The 20,119-nt window shown below is 42.6% G+C and overlaps 2 protein-coding genes across 2 annotated transcripts; one reads left to right on the forward strand and one right to left on the reverse strand.

Moving 5' to 3' along the window:
• Nucleotides 1-495: 495 nt before the first annotated feature.
• PTGER4 (prostaglandin E receptor 4) lies at nucleotides 496-13,737 on the reverse strand. The gene is made up of 3 exons (XM_043887696.1): nucleotides 13,605-13,737; nucleotides 12,218-13,145; nucleotides 496-2,441 (listed from the first exon to the last, which is right to left on the reverse strand). Exons 2-3 carry the CDS (start codon nucleotides 13,100-13,102, stop codon nucleotides 1,845-1,847), a joined length of 1,482 nt encoding a protein of 493 aa, XP_043743631.1. The 5' UTR covers nucleotides 13,103-13,145; nucleotides 13,605-13,737; the 3' UTR covers nucleotides 496-1,844.
• LOC122683825 lies at nucleotides 13,658-18,170 on the forward strand. The gene is made up of 2 exons (XM_043887697.1): nucleotides 13,658-14,672; nucleotides 18,047-18,170. Exons 1-2 carry the CDS (start codon nucleotides 13,658-13,660, stop codon nucleotides 18,052-18,054), a joined length of 1,023 nt encoding a protein of 340 aa, XP_043743632.1. The 3' UTR covers nucleotides 18,055-18,170.
• Nucleotides 18,171-20,119: the final 1,949 nt, after the last annotated feature.

The following is a 20,119-nucleotide window of genomic DNA, read 5'->3' on the forward strand; positions in this document are numbered from 1 at the left end:
AAAAATTGCAAAAAAAAAAATTTATAACCTCGCTCCTGGAGATTATTGTTGCTCAAAGTATGTTCTCATACTGGCAGCATCACTATACCTGGGATACACCACAGAACTACTGAATCAGAAACTTAGTGTTTTCACAAGCTTTCCAAAAGACTGATGCATGCTAAAGTTTGAAAAGCAGAGATCTAGAGAATTTACAAGTAGGAAAGACCACAAGTCTATGCTAATGTTTTAATAATAAATATTTAGATTATTTACATGTAGCAAGTTAAGCATAATACTGTCTCCATCCATACAAACTGGTAATTTTGAGCACACTTTGCACTCAGATCTTGGTTTCTAAATGCCATTCTTTATTAAGTGGCTCCAAGGCTTTGTGCTATTCTTGCAACTTTACATTGAACATTATTTGTAAAATAAGTTAAAATATTTCAATTTAAAAAGATGGAAGATGACCTGAAACAAACACACAAAAATCACACAAGTTTCCAAAACAGATGACATGAAACTCCAATTGAGTGTATTTATTTATTATAATCTCCAAAATAATTTCAGTTGGTTCAACTGCTTCTTAAAACCACATTACTATCAGGCTCAATTTAATTACAACCAAGCAATTCACAAAGACACTATAAGCAACAAAACATGCTCAATATTTCTTTGAGAAAGGTGCTTCAGATGTGTGTACAGCATGACTGGGCATTACACAAAACTTTTAGAAGATGATTCTTACATGCCCAAGTTTTGTACCCCTTCTGTTGTGACATCTGTGAAAGGCTAATTTAATCAATCCTTCCACACCTCCCTTAAAACCCTTCATGGTGCAATCTGCCTTTCTCTTAAATATCAAAGAATATTCTAAGTCATTCCTTAGGAAAGTAAAACTATACACATTTCCAAGGGGGAAAACAAGCTGCTTACTTTTTATATTACACACTTCAATTATGGGTTACTAACACTTTTTAAAAGCTTTGTTACATTTTAAAAAGTACCAGCTAATGAAGACAAAAGTACAAAATATTTATCAGCATGTTAGGTTCTCCTGAAATCACAGTTTTCTGGATAGATACATGCAGCATCACTAAACATTTTTCACTATGTATTACACATAGCTTGGAAAGAACTTTTAATATTTTGGCCTGTAATGTCTATGTCTTAAATAGCATTTTGCTTTATTCCTTTAATAGTGCTAAACTTGTTTTAAAAATTTGTATTTATTTTATAGATCTGACTCACTGAATTTTCAACACCATGGCCTGACCTTGGTTATGAAAAATATCTTAACATCTGCAACTTCAGCTGGTTATACTAGGGGGAGAGGGATTACCACAACTTTATTATACCTCGTGTTAACAATAAACCTTCTCACAGAGAAGAAAATACTTTAAATACCTTAAATCATATTTACAACAATAAAATTCACATTTCATGCTTTAGTGAGACCCTTAAATCATCCACAAGACAGTCCTTTATGGTTTATTGGAATAGAGCCCTTCGGTACATGGACTTCTGCCGTGTGCCACATATAAAGCTCTTGATTTTATGAAAATAGCAAAACTTATGCTGTCCGCCTGTCAAGTAGAAAAACTGAGGGTCCATCTTCCCAGCCATCAAGTTGTCACCGAAACGCTATTATCACAGCGAGGTGGCAGCCAAGGCTTCGGACCTCAGGACCCAGAAGGAGCAACTCGTCTGTCTGCAAAGTGCTCAGAAGCCCGGGTGTTCTCTAACGTGCGTGATAGGATGAAAAGAGCCCTCTCAGCACTGGCCAAACAGTTCACTGATGTGTCTATTGCACGGGATCTTCGAAGCTTCCAGAGATAGTGCTGTATGTCTTCCCTTCACTACTATATACATTTTTCGGATAAGTTCAGCGTTTCATTGGGAAACGTGACTTGCAGGGAGCTCCCCTTGGGGGCGGGCCCAGCCCGGCAGCTCCCGCCAACCTCGTCCACCAGTAAGAAGCTCTCCGAGTCCTGCCCCTGGGAGGAGTCTGAGGTCTCCGATACCCGCAGAGTCCTGAGCGACGTGCTGTCTAGCTGGGTCAGGCCCACGCCGGGCACACCCGGCAGCAGCAGGTTCCTGCCGCCCCCGAGGCCGTTTTCGCTGAGTTCCGGCGTGTACAGGAGGGTCTGCGACGTGCTGCTGATCTCCTTCAGCTCCCGGGAGAGGAAGGAGCGGGAGTGGCCCGACACGGCGGAGGACGTCCTTCTGCTGTCTGAGCAGTGCGGCCCCGGACGCTCCCTGCGCGAGCCGCCGATGCGGCAGAAGAGGCATTTGATCTTCTCTATGGCTTTACTGAGCACTGTCTTCCTCAGGAGGATGTATATCCAGGGGTCCAGGATGGGGTTCACAGAAGCAATTCGGATGGCCTGCAAATCCGGGTTTTTGCTGATGACTGGCTCCAACTGTGGCCGATATAACTGGTTGACGAACACCCGCACCTGCGTGAAGGAGATACCCGCGTTTAGTGTTTAGCATTCATTCATCAACTGGGAAAACATTTGCGTGCAACGTCTAACGTAGTAACTTTGTTGTGCGTGCTTAGTCGCTCAGTCTGTCCGACTCTTTGTGGCCCCATGGACCGTAGCCCGCCAGGCTCCTCTGTCCATGGGATTCTCCAGACAAGAATACTGGAGTGGGTTGCCACGACCTCCTCCAGGGGATCTTCCCGCCCCAGGGATCGAACCCAGGTCTCCCGCATTGCGGGTGGATTCTTTACCGACTGAGCCATTAGTAACATTAGCTGCCCTGTTTTCTATTAAGTGCCAAGAGGGGACTTCCCTGGTGGTTCAGTGGTTAAGACTGGTACTTACGATGGAGGGGGCCTGGGTTCAATCCCTGGATAGAGGAACTAACATCCCACATACCCTGGTGCATGGTCAAAAACTTTTTTAAAGTTTAAAAAAAAAAAAGTGCTGAGAAAAGAGCAGCGTATATAGAACCAGGAAGACCACCAATTACCATTTATCAAGTTAGTATAACTTTAATATATCAGTAACTACCTTATGAATATCTTCTCTAGGTCAAAGATGGATAAAAGAATGCAATGTGTGTACAGGTAACATAGGCATAAAGGTTCCTGGAGAAGAATTTTATTAACTTCATTTCTGTGCTTTCTCACAGAATAGTGAGAAACTTTTAAACATGGAAATTTTAAATCAATATTTGAATCTATTATCATCTAGAATGGCCAGAGAATAGTTTTTATTTTCTCTATATGAAGCTGTTCCCTAGTTATAATAATAATAATCTAGTGTTATCAACTCTTACTTCAAAAACCTTTTCCATAAACCAATTGTGTCAATAAATAAATAATAATAAAAGAAGAAAAAAAAGAAAATCTTTCCCATTTTTTTTTTCCTCTAACTGCCTTCCTCACCTAGATTATTGCATCAACCACCGAACTAGCTTTCCCATCTCCACTTCCTGTTCTCTCCAAACCATCCTCCAACCTGCCACCGGAAGATTATTTCTCAAATGCAGATTTGATTATGCTACTCGGCTGCTAAACCTTCAATGGCTCCCTGCTGCTTGGGAACTATAGTTCTGTTCAACATCTGCCACTCTGAATCCATCCTGAAGCCTCCACTGGAATCCACCCCTCCTTTGTATCTCTGGAGCATCTTAGAATAAACAGCCAGGAGCACTCTGGACAGACCAGACTCAGTGAAGAGAATATAAATTTGTAAACTTGAGGAAAATTATCATTTTATTCCTTAGTGGAAAAGGCACTTCTTTCTCTTTTTTAAAATTAAAGTACAATATTATGTAAATGACAGGTGTACAGTACAGTGATTCACAATTATTAAAGGTAATACTCCATTTATAGTTATTATATAATACTGGCTATATTCTCTGTGTTGTACAATATATCCTTGTATCTTATTTAATACCTAGTAGTTTTACCTCTTAATTCCCTACTTCTATATTGTACCCCCCTCTCTCTCCCCACTGGTAACCACTAGTTTGTTGTCTATATCTGTGAGTCTACTTCGAAAAAGCACTTGTAAAACATACACTTCCATACTTACTCCTAAAGAGTAGATCTTAAAAGCTCTCATCATGAGAAAAACATCTTATAACTAAGCATGGGGATGGATGTTAATTAGACTTATCATAGTGATTATTTTGCAACATATATAAATATCAAATCATTATGCTATGCACTTGGAATAAATATAATGTTATATGTCAATATCTAAATAAATATATATGTGTATATAAATACACACACAAGACACACACCAAAAAACCCAAAATTTTACTGTTAAAAGATGATGATGCTATCTGAGTCTTACTTCTAATTCCACCAGGATCATTATATAAAAATCTCACAATAATTCATATAAAAATAGTGGTTTTTAAGATAATATAATTATTTGATAATTATTACTTGCTATAGTAATTATTTTAGGTCAGGGATAAGTAAGAGGTGAGTCTCACAGCCAAGAAAGATGCATTAAAAGCCATAAAAAGAAGAAAGAACTATAAAAGCATAGCTGGAGCCATTTAACTAAGGGCAAATATGTCTAACATTAAGAAGAGTTGATGACACTGCCACTTTGTCATACAGTACAATATTTATAGTGTATGAATCACTAAGAAAGAATAGGGATATTTTAGAAAGATTTATAATAAACTGGATAAAAGGAAGTCTAAAACATGTAAATAAATCTCATTAATCTGCAAAAGTCAACTTATATGACACATTTCTAAATGATGCTAGATCAGTGGGATGTAACTGTATTTCTACTTCTTCCTATACTGGAATTTAGACCTCAATCAACTACAGGTCTATAATCCTTTATCAAGAAGTTGCTGTTGTTTTGATATTCATTTGTTGTTTTTGGTTGCAAAACCTGAACTGACTAGACCAAGATGCTATTTATAATTTTATTTAGTCCACTTGATGTGAATATTCCCATGTTTTGCTCCAGAGGTACCATTCTAGTTTCTGATGGGGATATTACATATTACATAGTAGATGACTAAATTACTTTCCTAAAAGCCAAGATATTCTGAATTTAAAACACACTTTGTACAGAAGAATAGTAGTCATACTTCTATAAACTTTACACAATAAAATTCCATTCTGGTAAAAAAAAAATAAAATAAAAAAATAAAACACACTTGGTCCTAAATATTTTGGATAAGCAATTACATACAGCCCTGTAACTCTCATAGAATAAAATAGTGAAATGGCTCTAAGATGAAATTATTCCCTTGATCTCTGGAAGACAGCTAAATAAAAAGTGTACTAGAATGAACAACAGTATATGATGACTACTCTTTTTTTTTGGCCAAACCACACAGCATGTGAGATCTTAAGTTCCCTGACTAGGGACAGGACTCACACCCCCCTGCAGTGAAGTTCCTATGATGACAACTCTTAAAATATTTTTAGAAACTATGCTTGTATAAATGATTCTACCAAGACAAAGGATGACTGACCTTCTGTCCTTTCAAAAACCAATGGAACAAAGCATCTTGGTCTCTCCCTACCATACTCTTCACTGAGGTTCTCAGCTGTGCCTGGGCACAGAGATTCCCTCAGGTCTACAGACCTTTTCTCAGATGAAGTGCTACTGAAACCAGGAAGTTTTGAGAACCTTCTTTAGATCCCCCACCCTGTTGGCTGATTCTGGCCTGGGCCTCAGGTCTCCAAATGACTTTCATTTTGCTTTTTCTGTTTTACCAGACTAGCTAGCTTTCTGCTTAAGAATTATCTCCTGACAATGGAATTATTGGTAAAATACAGAGCATGAGGTCTGTATTTTACTCACGTCACACAGTAGGTTCTTAAGGGTAAAAGAAATGATGGATTTAAATCTGGATTTAGGATGGCATCATGAACTCAATGGGCATGAGTTTGAGCAAGCTCTGGGAGATGGTGATGGACAGGGAAGCCTGGCATGATGCAGTCCATGGAGTCACAAAGAGTCAAATGGGACTGTGGAAATGAATAACAAAATTTTCTCTGTAGATAAGATTATTTGAAATTGCACAGAGACAATTTAACTTACTTTCTTTTTAATTTCTGTTGGACTGTATTATTTTCAAGAGGATTAAACAATATCATATCTATTAAAAAAATAAATAAAAAGGGACTATCTGCAGGCCAAAAATAAATAAATAAATAAATAAATAAATCTGGATTTAGTATTAGGCCCTCCCCTGAGTGTAGCCTCTAGAAAAAAACCCAAGGCAGGATTTGGGTGAATTTGAGACTTTTAGCCAGTAGGTGGCAGTGTTGCTCTACTTGGGAGTTGGTCCCACAGCCCTCCCTAAGAGGTTTGCCCAGCCACTTCAAGACCCTCTTTCAGAACAGAATTTTAAATCTAAAGTTTGCACTTCTTAAAATTTTAACATTGAAATGCTTCATTGGTAGTTGTTTCTCCCACCGCTTCCTCGAGGGAAACACATTTATTACTGAAAGGAGGAAATTTTTTTAACACCTGAAATGGCTATAGAAGGAATGAAATTTGTAGCTATTTAAGGGAATAAACTAGGAGTTACCATTTATTTTTTTAAATTCCTATGACCCTTCAGAAAAGTCAGTGTTGTAAAAAAAATTAATAGTGAACTTTCATAATCAAGGTGACAAGAGGCAAGCAAAGAATTATTTTGTGGCTCACTTCATGCTCAGTAGTAATTAATTGAAACTACTGTATAAAGGCATGAAAAGGAGACTTATTTCAGTGCTCCATGGGGTGCGTGTGGGGGGGGGGCGGTGGGCAGAGGGCTTACAATTAATATAAGCTAGCGAACCTGGTCATTTCATGTCTTCTCAGGAAAGCAGAGCTCATGGGGTAGCAGCAAAGATGAGTATGAAAAGCAACATTCCAAATTTAGATGAAAACATTCTCAAAAGCTGGTAAAATTATTTGAAAAAAATGAAGACGGAGCTTTCCTTTGCAGCATGATCTCAATGGAGACTGACTTGAATAGAGAAAAAGAAGACAAAAGTGAACAAAAGCTCCATGCACTTCACTAGATTTCAAAAAAAATCACAGCCATCTCTGCCTCACTTTAAAGGCTTTACTTGATTTGCTTCCCCAAAGGGGTAGACCCCAGATTAAGATGGGACCATCCACAGCAGGACTCCAGCTCACGAAGGGAGGAGAGAGCACTTTTCTGCAATTCTTGTCCAACAGGCTCTGTATGTTACACAAATAAACGTGTTCAGGCAGTTTTCAGTGTTGGAAGAGTGTGCTGCTGAGAAAACCAACCTCTGAGTGGGAGGCGGGTGGGGGACACCTTAAAAGAATTCGCTGAAAACAAACAACGTATATAGTCTCTTGCAATTTCATTAGTCTATTTCTTCAGTAGATGCAGATTTGCACATGTGGCTTGTTGTTAGAACTGGCATACACGACAATATTCTAAACTTGTTGAGGACGGCTAGAGATTAGGATTCAGGAACATAACTTGGAAAAAATATGATAAACCCCAAATTAAGTGTGATGACGGGGAAGCTATAAGGAAGGCTACAGGTTGTAAAGATAAATGCCCAGTTCTGTTCAAATCCTAGCTCTCTGCTCCGTATAATTTATGAGCAAAATCATGAAAGGGCTTAGTACAAATATGTGGAAGCTTGGCTACTGTGGACTATATCAATAACATGAAAACCACAGCTTAGAGGTCGCTTTGGGGTATAGTTAATGACGCGCATGGTATCTAAAACACATACTTCCTGTTTAATGAATTAACCTGTCGGCAGGGAATGTCTAATTGAAAAGGAATGTTGAAATTTTGATTAGACTGATTTGGTAGTTGACTGTCGAAATAGAAATGCTTTCCAATAAATGACGGGAACCTGTGATTGGATTTGTATGTGCTCCTTGTTCTGTTCTGAGCACATGAAAGGAATGATCTGTGTGTGGTCAGTTATCTAACTGCCCTGTGAAGGGTCTAAAATTGACACAGCATTACTAGAAATTCTTCCCACCTCTTTTTTTTCTGTGACAAAAATCTCTAAGTACAGGAGAGTGGAGGGAGTTCTTGGATGGGTGGTGGAAGGAGAGCTCGGTTCTCCTTCCTCTGCATCACTGACCGACTATTTAACTGCAGAGCAGCTGCTTCACCTTTACAGGTCACTGTGTACACTGAAAATTTACTTCTCAAGCGTTTAGTTTCTTTGCACCCTTAACTTTCAACATTCTAACAAGAACCTTCAAGAATCACTTCAGCTCTGGGGGAAAGATATCTTGTTAGCAGATGTTCCATAAAATCAAGCCTTGACAGGTCAGCAAAGCATGGTGAAAAGAGTCTTAGACTAGGACTCACTCACAGCCACCCAGGAAATAGCATGAAATAAAGTCATTATCTGCAGTTGAGGAATCTGAGGTGCAGAGACAGTGAAAATATTGGTCAGCCCTCTTTTCTTCCTAGCGCTTTTAAAGACTCAGAAGAGAAGCAGGGAAAACAACCTTACTTTTATGTGCTGCTCCAGTCTTCAAGGTACTACTCCTGGGTCTGCAATTTTATGTTTTGGCTAAAATTCTGCTTTTGGGAATTGCTACTTTTTTAAAATTTAGGCAAAGTTATTTGAAAAATAATCAAATCCTTCAGGTTTTGCTGTAATAGTGCCTGGATTTATGCCATTCTTCATGGACCTCTAGATGTGGTTTTTAACTCATCTGCAACCCCATCAGTTTCTTTTAGTTTCCACTTCCAGTCTGCCTGCAGTAAACAAAAGTATATCTATTTACACAGTTCTCCTCCGCTCTAATAAACCTTTGGCAATCAAATGCTGATGAAGGCTTATACAGACAACTAGTTTATAGTAAGGAACCAAATAAACACTTAAAGGAAGCTATTTTCCTAAGTTTCACTCCTCCCAGGCAGAAGATGAATCAAACTGGCCCTTCTACTCTTAATAGAGGTGAAGGCTTGCTACTTCAGAGTAAGAAGAAAGAAAATAAAAGAAACAAGTAAGCAATAAATACTGCCATAGCATGCCTGTGCATGGGGGAAAATGCCTTTCAAATCCTGTAGTGTAACCGTTTAGCCCTGAGGCCAAAGACTGGATTACAATAATGTCTAACATTAGTAACAAAATTAGGTACCAGACATTGATCCAGCTGCAGCATTTAACACCAGGACCTTAGGCTGTCTCACTTGAATATTTCCAAAGAATTCATTCCCTTTTATTTATTTTGAGCATAAACTCTTTCATTTCTTTAGCTTCTCTTGTATTTCAAAAACCAGAGACTGCTTATAAACAGAACAGACAATATGACATTAACCTTGTCCCACTAAACCTTGTCATGCAATGTTCCCTGTTGATTGTATTTACATCTTTTCTCTTCATTGCTTATGACTCACTTTAGAAAATTTTGCAACTTCAGCACAGTTCCTTATATAACTGCAATTAATTTTTCCAACCTTTCTCAAATTTCCATTCCAAGTTCTATTTATGAGATATATATATTTTGGAGAACAAATTAAAATTGACTTTTATACTAAATTCAATATCAACTGCCTTTAAGCGCCACTGTCGTTTTTCTTTCTCTGATATCTGAAAGACAAAAATGTGGCCGCTTTGCAGTGATGCTTGTTTTCCTTATGTATTGTAAGTCAAGACTTGTGAAATTGCACATAAACTGTATTTGCTCTATTATTTCCAAAGCATTTTAAATGTTTGGAAGGGTTTAATTTGCCTCAAACAGGATTACCAACTAACTTGATTTGATAAAGTTAGAAGAGATTCTTCATTAGTTTCCTTGAAACTGAAGATAGATCCAACTGTTTTAAAAGTCAGAGTTCAGAAATTTTCAACTCAAATTACAACATGAATGTGAGAAATGTGGGAAAAAAAAACCAGAAACCAAGAAAGTTGTAAAAGTGATCCAAGGAAGGCTACAGTTGTGGATGCTTCACTTTTTAATTCTTTCAGTCATTGCTAAACTGTGGGTGGGTGTGTAATATAATGACATCATTCTTATCATTAATTTACAATTAAATCTATTCTGAAGCTACCATTACTTGTATGATTTCTTTTTTTTTTTTTTTTTTTATTAGTTGGAGGCTAATTGCTTCACAACATTTCAGTGGGTTTTGTCATACATTGATATGAATCAGCCATAGATTTACACTTATTCCCCATCCCGATGATTTCTTATTACTTACAAAGGTATGTCTATGTGTTAACTTCTCAGCTGAGCCATTTTCAATTTGCAGGGTAAAAAGACTTAATATCACTACCCAACACTGACCTCACAAAGAGTAGACAATCCTTGTTAGTTTAAATGTGGTCGGTCTGCAAACCACAAATATAAGTCCTATAATTTCTTGCCTCTTGTTTCTCAAATAATGTCAAAGGCTTTGTGATAAATGGCTTTGCCATGGATCTACCATTTCAGCCCATAAGAGGCTTTGAAGAGAACAGTTCATCTGTGACTGTGTGGTCATCAACAGCTTCGCATGCTTGCCTCCAACCAAAACACAGTTTAAAAGTTATGTGCGTGTTGCTAAACCTCTAGCTGTGATTCCTCAGTTCCTTAAAGTGGATGTTCTGTAAATAACAACCACTCACTCTGGCATTTACTGTTCTGTAAAACAGAAGGCAGAGGCCACAGAAGGAGGCCCCAGCCAGAGAGTTGTTTCTTCTAAAATCTCCCTCTATTCTAAAGGTGCCATTACAGACAGTAAAATATGTTTATGTGGCTCAATTAACGCTGTAAATTATCCTGGGTCCTGGGACGGCTTAAAGGCCCTTCTGGCCAATTATATTTACTTCTGTTCATACAAATTGGCAAGAAGCTACTGTACACTGGCTCTCTGCCACCTTGGAGTTCCATTTACAGATGGAAGGAATTTTATCCATCTGTAATTTTATATAATATTTTATATTAAAATATTTTATTAGATACAATATCAATTTTATTATATAATATTTTTATCTTAAAGTCTCTGAACAGTATTAGTAAGGGAAAAGATGGAATAATAGCCTATAACATGTATTTTCTCATGGTCCCAATCAACATTAAAAAAACAAAACCAACTTTTTCAAGTTGATAGTTTAGAATTTCTAGGAATGTGGTGTTTTGAGATATAGAAAAACTCAGGACTAGTTGCTTTCATGAGAAACTCTAGATGAAGTATTATGTGCATCTGCCCATGGGTTTCCAGTGCAAAGAGAGGAGAACTAGGCAGACTTTCCAACTTTCTGCTTGTGACATTTTAAAACATTTGAAAAGTTAACGCAAGGCCATTTTAAAGAAGATGGTGTCCTTAAAATAAAGTGTACCAAAACCCAAACTCACACACTGTTTCGAAGGCCAAAATTAGAAGTGTTCTAGGAGGGAGACATGACGTCATATTACAGAAGCAGCGTTGGGGTTAGATTGGTCTGAGGTTCATCTCAAGTTGCAAAGCTTTGGTTTGGCAATAAATAAGGTGACCATCTCTAAAGCCCCATCTCTCTAGAAGGGCACTCTACCTCTCACAGTTGAGAATGTGAATTCAATACCCCAGGTGCATCAGTCTGCCCTCAACAGGTCCCCGAAACACCTTGCTTTCCGGGCCCCTAGAAAGAATGAAGCTCTGGGCCTTGCCCGTGGAGGGCCACATGTGCACCGAGATGTTTTCCTGGGGGACTCACTGCATGGCACAGAGCGAGGAATTTAGCTTGACAGCCTAGTTCTGCGGGACTGTTTTAAGCAAGTCACTCCCAGTGTAAAGTGAAGGAGTTAGACCAAAATGCATTCAAGCTCTAAAATTCGACATAAGCTACCAAAAGAAAAAAAAAAAAAACGGACATAAATCAGAACACTAAAAACCCTACTACTGTTAAGGAGTGGACACCAAAGAAATCACCGTCCCCGACGGGTCGGATTCCGCCTGAGGATGGGGCTCAGTCACACTAAAGCGGTTTCCTCTCTCCATCTGAGAGCAGCGCGTGTTCTCGGAAGGCTCAAGGCCACTGTCAGGCAGCCAGAGGTAGGGGCTGTCCCGGGAGGGAGAGAAAACCAGGCTTTCGGGGAAAGAAACTCGGCGATGTAGGGGAAAGGCACCTGCTGCACCTCGCTAGCAACGAGGCCTAAAAAGAGCCTCAGTCTGCTCTGAGAAGCCCAGCGTGGGGACCCCAGCCCCGACCTGGAGGAGACACGTCGGTGGCCGGTGGCCGAGGAGAGGGAGAGCAGGGAGCGGGCGATGGAGGAGGGAGGTGGACGCAGGAAAAGGGCCGAGTGGGGCCCGGGCCCCTGCCACTCACCACAAGAGGGATGGAGCAGATGAGCACCACCAGGGAGGTGGCGATGAGTAAGATGACCATCTGGATCTCCGCGCCCGCGATGCGGCGGAAGCTCCGGCGGCGGCGAAAGTCGCTGAGGCGCGGCAGGGCGGGGGAGGAGGCGGCCGGGGAAGCCCGGCAGGCGGTCGGGGCCAAGGCGACGGCGGCGGCGGCCGCGTGGTGTTGCTGCTCGGTGCCCAGCGAGGTGCGGCGCATGAACTGGCGGTGCATGCGGAGCAGCGCGCCGCACACGAGCACGTTGCAGAGCACCGTGGCGAGGATGAGGAAGGAACTGAAGCCCGCATACATGTAGGAGAAGGCGGCGTGCGCCGTCACGTTGGTGGTCCAGTCGATGAAGCACCAGGTGGCCGGGTACTGCAGTCGCGAACTGCCCAGGCCCATGCTGGGCAGCGCGCAGAAGAGCACGTTGGACGCGTAGACCGCGAAGAGCGTGAGCCCGGCCAGCCGCTTGTCCACGTAGTGGCTGTAGAAGTAGGCGTGGTTGATGGCCAGGTAGCGCTCGATACTCATCGCGCAGATGATGCTGAGCCCCGACAGGCCGAAGAAGAGCAGGATGAAGGTGCTGTATTCGCACAGCGCGTGGCCCCCGGGCCACTGGCCCTTCAAGTAGGTGGCGATGGTCACCGGGCTCACCAGCAACGTGCCCAGCAGGTCGGTGACCGCCAGCCCGCATACCAGGGTGTAGAAAGTCGTCTCCTTCTGCTCTTTGCGCGACTTGCAGAGCACCACGATGGCCACCAGGTTACCCACCACCCCGAAGATGAACATCACCGCTGGGATGGTCACTGGGCTGTTCAGTGGGTTGGAGGCCTGGGAGGATGATGCATTGGTCCCAGGGGCGGTCATGGTGGTGGCCGACGGTACACTGCCTTGGAGTGCGAGGCTGGGTCTGTGGAGAATAGGAGAGAGACGAAAAAGCGATGAGAAGAAATTACCACTTGCAAAAAGGTGTCAGGCCCGCTCCCAAGAAACAATATGCTGATGAGATCGGGGGGGGAGCAACTCGATCCAACATTGTGGACTGTAGCCACTTACCAACTGCAGCTACCGAAATCTCCAGGCTCCGGATAAGTCCTGCCGGCAGCACCACTCTACCGGCATTAATATTTATACGTTGATACTGTCTTTCTCTCCTCTCCCCAACCCAACTCATTCCACTGCCAAGATGAACAAGGCCTATCTCAAGGGAAAAGTGGCTTGCTCGTTTTCCCGACAGATTCTGAGTCAATAAAAGTCTCGCTGAAAACAAGTTATGGAAGATAATTTGAATAGAGAACTCTTCATTTCCAGGCTACGCTCAAGGGGCGCCCGCACCGCTCTCTGCCCAGTGCCCCCAACCCTGTCTCACCTGTGGAAGCCGCGGAGGTTGCAGTTACGTAAGCCCCCAGGGTCAAGCCTCAGATGTCCTGGACAAGGCTTCAACCTGCCCTCAGCCGTGCCCTGCTCAATGTGGAGCTTGCCAAGCCTCTGCCTTCTCAGAGCCTGCTCTCGGTGGCTGCCAGTTTTCCGGAACTGGGGTCAGTGGTCAGCTTTCAAAAACTTGGAGGAACAGAAGAGCAGCGAAGTGGGTCAGTGAAGCCCGATCATGGATTGCTTTTTTCCTTAGTTTTTTCCTTCGTTTCTTCAAAGACGATCCAAGCTTTGCGGAGCCCGCGGGACTCGTCCGCGGGCGGACAGCTCTCAGGTGTGCGGCGGCACGCGCAGGTGGCACCGAGCCTGGGTACGCGGCTCGGGCCGCGCTCCTCCCCAGCCCAGGGCAGCGCGGGCGGCTACCGGGGCTGGCGGCTACAGCTGAGGGCGCTTCTGACGCCCTGGGGGCAGCTTGAGGTCCCCTCGGCCCGAGGCGCTGACCTGGGGCGGTTCATCTTCCTCTCGGGCTGCCGGGTTTCCAGCTCCGCTCTGGCCGGTCCAGCCTCTGTACAAACTTTTCAGCAGCTTCAAGTTTCCCTGGCGGGGGCGGGGCCACACAGCGCGCGGCCTGGGCCCCCATTGGCCAGATGTGAAGTGGGCGGGGCGCCCGCTCTCTCCCCTGCGCGGCGAGGAAGCGCTGCGGGGCAGAGGGCGGGGCCCCGGGCGGCGCGGGTCCCACCGCGCCTCCGCTGGCTGCTTGCCTGCGGCTTTCCAGCCCACCGTGGGGCTGGGATGGTGGAGGCTTGGCCACCCTGCTGTAGGCAGGTGGTGCGGAGAGGCCGCGGTCCGCGGGGACCCTGGGGAAGTCCCGGTATTCTCCTATGCACCCTCTTAGCTACTTTGAACTCGGCATCCAGGGAGGACAGCTCTGAAACCGGCATCTTTTTTTCCTCGCTGCCTCCCTCTCCAAGTGGGCTATTTCTCGCACCTTCTTCAGCCGAGTTGCAACATCTGGGTGCTGGGAAGGGAGGTCAGCGGCTTAGGACTCTACCTGGGAGCTGTCGAGGTGTGTGTGTGTGTGTGTGTGTGTGTGCGCGCGCGCGCGCGCGCGGCCGGGAGAGGAGAAATAGGGTGCGTGCGCGAGTGGTCCCGGATCAGAAGTAAGGGTGCGCGTGACTGTCGTGGTGGCTGGATGGGCGAGTGGGCACCAGGGTTGGGCGGGGAAACAACAAGGAGTCCATCCTCTCACCACGAAAGGAGTTCATTGGCAGTGCAGAGGCAAAAAAAAGCGGGAGGGGTGGGGGAGGGAGCCGGGACAGCAACGTCTCCCGTCGCAGGTGGCAGAGACCTGCGGCTGCGGAGAGCCTGCGCGCGGCCCTCCAGGGGCCGGACGGTGACTGCGGAGCTGCCCGTGGCACCGCGGAGACCTTTGTCCTCCTCCGGGGAACTTCTGCGGCCCGTGAGAACGGTTAGACTTGAGTTTCGTGTCTGGGCTCGGTTAACTCGGATTTAGACACCTTCAGCATGAATCCTTAGAGAGGCTGATGCAGAGCGACTGGGATTGTCTTCAAGTAAAGGAATTGTCCAGTCACTACCTCACTGGTCAACTCTTGGAAAAGCTTATTTGCTCTACCTTTTAATCTTTGAATTACAATTTAGCTTCTTCTCGTTATTCCCTTCTATTTTACTTGCTACAGTCAGAACTGTTCTATTAATATTTTACTTGCTAAAATCAGAACTGAAAACTAAAAAAAAAAAAAGATTGTAAAGCTTTATGGCATAATTATAACCGCTTCACCATTTTTTTTTAAACCGTAAAGTGAGATTGTGTGAGCCTTCATAATTTCAGTTCCTAGGAAAGTCTCTTTCCAGAGGTCGGATACATGCATTTTAAGGTAATGCATCTCCTCACAGGATAGATAAATAACTTGATCCTTTTATATGCTAAAGCGGGCACTCATGCCTTTATTATTTCGTGAATGTACAAACTTAAGAATTTGTCTGGTGCTCCCGTTATTCTCAAGTGACACAGTAACAAATGAGTAATAGGAAAAACAAAGCATTCCAGTTTTCAGCTAATTACAGGACATAATTGTATAAGGCACCATGTGGGTATACTGATATAACATCAATGTGTTGTTTGTCTTGTTTCCACATGAATATCAGGGGTTCAGAAAGAAACACACATTTGGTAGCCCATGTAAAAGGAACTGATGGAGATCCGTCAGTTTCTCAGAGCCCTAATCCCCTATTACCACTCGTATAGTCTGTGCTTCCCGTTGAGTAGTAAGCTCTAGGGTTGTGTCAGCATTGAGAAAGGAAACTGCACGTTCTACCCCCAATCTTTTGTGACCACATTGCATCACTGTAAGCCTGTCAGGTGGTTATTAGTAACAGTTTGAAGTCGAGGTGGGAAGTTCCACTTATAATCACCCTCTGCTAATAACATTTTTTTTCCAATTCTCTTTGCATTTGAAGTTCCTAAAATGGAGAACAGTTTGAATTGGTCCTTGTTAACTTTTCATGATGAAGAGTATTTTAAATATAAAAGTTGAGGCACCCTGTTGAGAGAATTAGGATTAGAGATTTTAACACATTGCTGATAAACTGGACTTGTTACCAATAGAGCTGTTTTTCTTACTAGTCATTTACATTTGCTTTCCAGAGTAGCTTTATGAAAATGAAAATAAATAAGAATCCCGAACGTAAGACTGAAAAACTGTTATGAGATTTACCGCTACCCTCTCTTGGTACATGATTCTTAAAACTTAAGTTTAGCCTTCAAAAGTAGAAGTTGAAAATTTGGCCAACAAATACTTTATCTTCTTTATTTGAAAAACTGGGACACTGTTGTTCAGTGTCCCTCACACTCTCCTGGGAATGTACGTTGCAAAAGAAAACGAAGAATCACCACGATTAGGTGGACAATTCTTATCATTGTTTGTGTATTTTATGAAAAAATTTTATTCTAAGCATTGATTTGTATCTTCTCTTGCCATTTCTGCCTCAATCCCTACTCTACACTGTAAGTCTCTATTTCAATTCTGTCACCAAATCCTCCCCGAAGGTTTGCACTAGTCCAAGAATGGCCTGACTGATCCTTTTGATTGCTCTCTGCTAGCTAAATTACTGGACTATAGGTCAACATCATAAGGTGGGAACTCTTAAAAGCAGAGTCCACTTGGAGGCTACCAACTACATTCCCTTTGACTAGGTTGAATCTTCCTTGGGTCAAAAGAATGGAAAACAAAGGGGCTAATTCCTGAGAGGAAGGCAGCAGGATGAATCAGATCTGACCTGGACCCCCATACTGAGGCAAAGCTGGCCAGATCTTAGAGCATTCCTAAAGAGATAACATTCATGTAGCAAAGCCCATGCAAAACCTGCTCTCTGTCATTCAGGACTAGCCATATAGATTCTCAAAAAGGTGAAAAAGGTGTCTATCTAGTGCAGATAACCCAGTGCCCATGGCCACATCTGCCTTCCATGTGCTCACCCAACTGGTTTAGTAAATTACAAGCATGACATTAACCTGATGTTGGACATGAAAAGAGGTCCATGATTGTGGCTTTGGTCCCTCCCTTTTTAGCAGTGCATTTTAAATGTGCACCTAATTATTTTCATTTTCCAAGAATAAATTTTGTGCTGATTCTGGTGCTTAGGGCTATTATACATGATAGTACTGTGATTGACTCCTCAGCGTCTTCATGTGGGCCTGAATTACCACGGTGGTGGCTGGTCGCTACCAAGTGATTGCTTCAGGCTTCCTTCTTCTCTGACAGTTTCACTCATCAAAGTGACACCTTTCTACCTTTTTGTTCTTCCCCTCTTCTTTCTCCATACAGATATTTCCACTGCACTCCCATTGTAAACTGGGCTAATGGACAAAGAAAGAAGATTATTTAATTAATATTGATTTTTTTTCCATTTATTTTTATTAGTTGGAGATCATTTTTAAAAAGAAACTTTAAAAAAAAAATAAAAAAACTTTTTATTTTGTATTGGAGTATAGCCAATTAACAAATAATGTTGTGATTGTTTCAGGTGAACAATGAAGGGACTCAACCATACATATATATGTGTCTATTCTTCCCCCAAAACTCCCCTCCCATCTAGGCTGCCATATAACATTGAGCAGAGTTCCATGTACTATTCAGTAGGTCCTTGTTGGTTATCCATTTTAAATACAGCAGTGTGTACATGTCAATCCAAAACTCCCTAACTGTCTCCTCCCTCCCCCCACAGAAGTGTTGCTCATTTTGGAAGGTACAGGTGGAGAGATAAAGTCTTATAAGTCCAGGTGTCTCTTCTACAGGAAGATGGACATGCTGATTATATTTTAGTTTCTTCTCACATCCCCTGAATTGCTGTATATTTTAGCACTTCAGAAAATACACAGAGACTCCCTGGTTTAGTCATCAACACCCTTTTTTTCTATAGCTTGTTGACTGCTTTCCACGGAACTTTCACAATTGCATTCACAAAGTGAAAGAAGAGAGTGAAAAAGTTGGCTTAAAGCTCAACATTCAGAAAACTAAGATCATGGCATCCGGTCCCATCACTTCATGGCGAATAGGTGGAGAAACAGTGGCTAACTTCATTTTTTGGGGCTCCAAAATCACTGCAAATGGTAACTGCAGCCATGAAATAAGATGTTTACTCCTTGGAAGGAAAGTTATGACCAACCTAGACAGCATATTAAAAAGCAGAGACATTACCTTGCCAACAAAGGTCCATCTAGTCAAGGCTATGATTTTTCCAGTAGTCATGTACAGATGTGAGAGTTGGACTGTGAAGAAAGCTGAGCACCGAAGAATTGATGCTTTTGAACTGTGGTGTTGGAGAAGACTCTTGAGAGTCCCTTGGACTGCAAGGAGATCCAACATAAAGGAAATCAGTCCTGAATGTTCATTGGAAGGACTGATGCTGAAACTGAAACTCCAGTACTTTGGCCACCTGATGCAAAGAGCTGACTCATTTGAAAAGACCCTGATGCTGGGAAAGATTGAAGACAGGAGGAGAAGGGGATGACAGAGGATGAGATGGTTGGATGGCATCACCGACTCAATGGACGTGAGTTTGAGTAAATTCTGGGAGTTGGTGATGGAGAGGGAGGCCTGGCTTGCTGCAGTCCATGGGGTCACAAAGAATTGGACACGACTAAGTGATTGAACTGAACTGAACTGAACCGTGCTCTTCTTAGTAACCCCCTGAAGATGTTAGGTAGGTGTGATGGAGACCCATGCTTTTCCAAATCCTGTTTCCATTTTTTCTTGAACACATAGCTGGATGGCATTTCCCAGACTTCTTGTGGCTAGCTGAGGCTCATGTGGCTGTATTCTGGCCAGTGGAAATAGGAGGAAGTGATGTGTATCACTTTCAGGCCTGGTCCCTAAAGGACCCTGATTCTCTGTGCTCTCTATCTTCCCTTTTCTGCCAACAGGATACAAGGCCCTGGTGTATGGCAGAGCCACTAGGTAGAAGGTGACTGGGTCCTTGTATACCTTCATTGAGTGAGGACCTCATTCTAATCCTAGTGACCTTCACTGGACAAGGAAATGAAGAGAAAGAATCCCCTGAGATTTGAGGGGCTGCTTGTTTGGGCAGTTACCCTGTGCTAACAAAACAGTAGTCATCGGTCTTGGGCTCATCGGTCTTCAGTAATGAGACGGTGGGCACAAAAAAGCTATGTGACTTGCTCAAAAGCACAAAAATTAGTCAGGCCAGCTGAAATTTATCCAGTGCTTAGCTTGTGTGAGGCAGTGTGCTGACTGATGTATGCATATGTCATCTAACCTCACAAGAAACCTATGAAGCAGGTACTACATAGTAGTAGGCCCAGTTTATAGATGAGCTAACTGATATTTGCTTGAGGAATGTGGAGGAAGACGTTGTCATTTCTTAAAAGACTACACAGCATTTGGGGGTGGCAATGTGAAGGGTCCCACTGGCCGCTGGTTGAGGCTTCCTGACCATCTTGATTAGGTGTGACCTTGGCTGAGTTTGCTTTGCCTGTCTTCCTGTTGATTCTTTGTGTGTTGATTGTCTTTCCAATAAATTATTTTCGTACTTAAATTGATCATGCTCAGTTGCTATTGCTTGCAAATAATCACCCCACCTAGCACAGAAAGGTTGAGTAAATTACAGATCACAGTATTGATAAATGGCAGAACAAAGATTTAAATATAGGTCTGTCCAATCCCGAAACCTCTATCTCTAACGTCTATATTTCTTAGCCCAGGAACTACAGCCACATGAATCTTAGTCTTCTTTTTTTCTTCCTTAGTATCATTGGCTTTGGGATAAAGAAAGTCTGGATTCAAGGTCATAGTAAGTAAGTTAAATTGCCTAAACCTTACTGAAAAGGAGTTTTTACTAAGTTGATTCTTTTGAAGTTTAAGTAATATAGTAATCCACATGAAGAAAATATCTGGCACATATTAAAAATAGTTATTATTTCTACATACAGTTATGTTCCCCAAATTTATGCATAAAATGTTTATCCTCCCTGAT

The sequence above is a fragment of the Cervus elaphus genome, chromosome 25 (assembly GCF_910594005.1).
Source record: "Cervus elaphus chromosome 25, mCerEla1.1, whole genome shotgun sequence".
NCBI lineage: Eukaryota > Metazoa > Chordata > Mammalia > Artiodactyla > Cervidae > Cervus > Cervus elaphus.

Coding starts and splice junctions, on each gene's coding strand:
- LOC122683825 (XM_043887697.1), top strand. CDS start 13,658: ATGTCCTGGACAAGGCTTCAACCTGCCCTCAGCCGTGCCCTGCTCAAT.
- PTGER4 (XM_043887696.1), bottom strand. CDS start 13,102: ATGACCGCCCCTGGGACCAATGCATCATCCTCCCAGGCCTCCAACCCA. Junction 2,442..12,217: donor TCTGCTCCATCCCTCTTGTG/GTGAGTGGCAGG, acceptor TCCTTCACGCAG/GTGCGGGTGTTCGTCAACCA.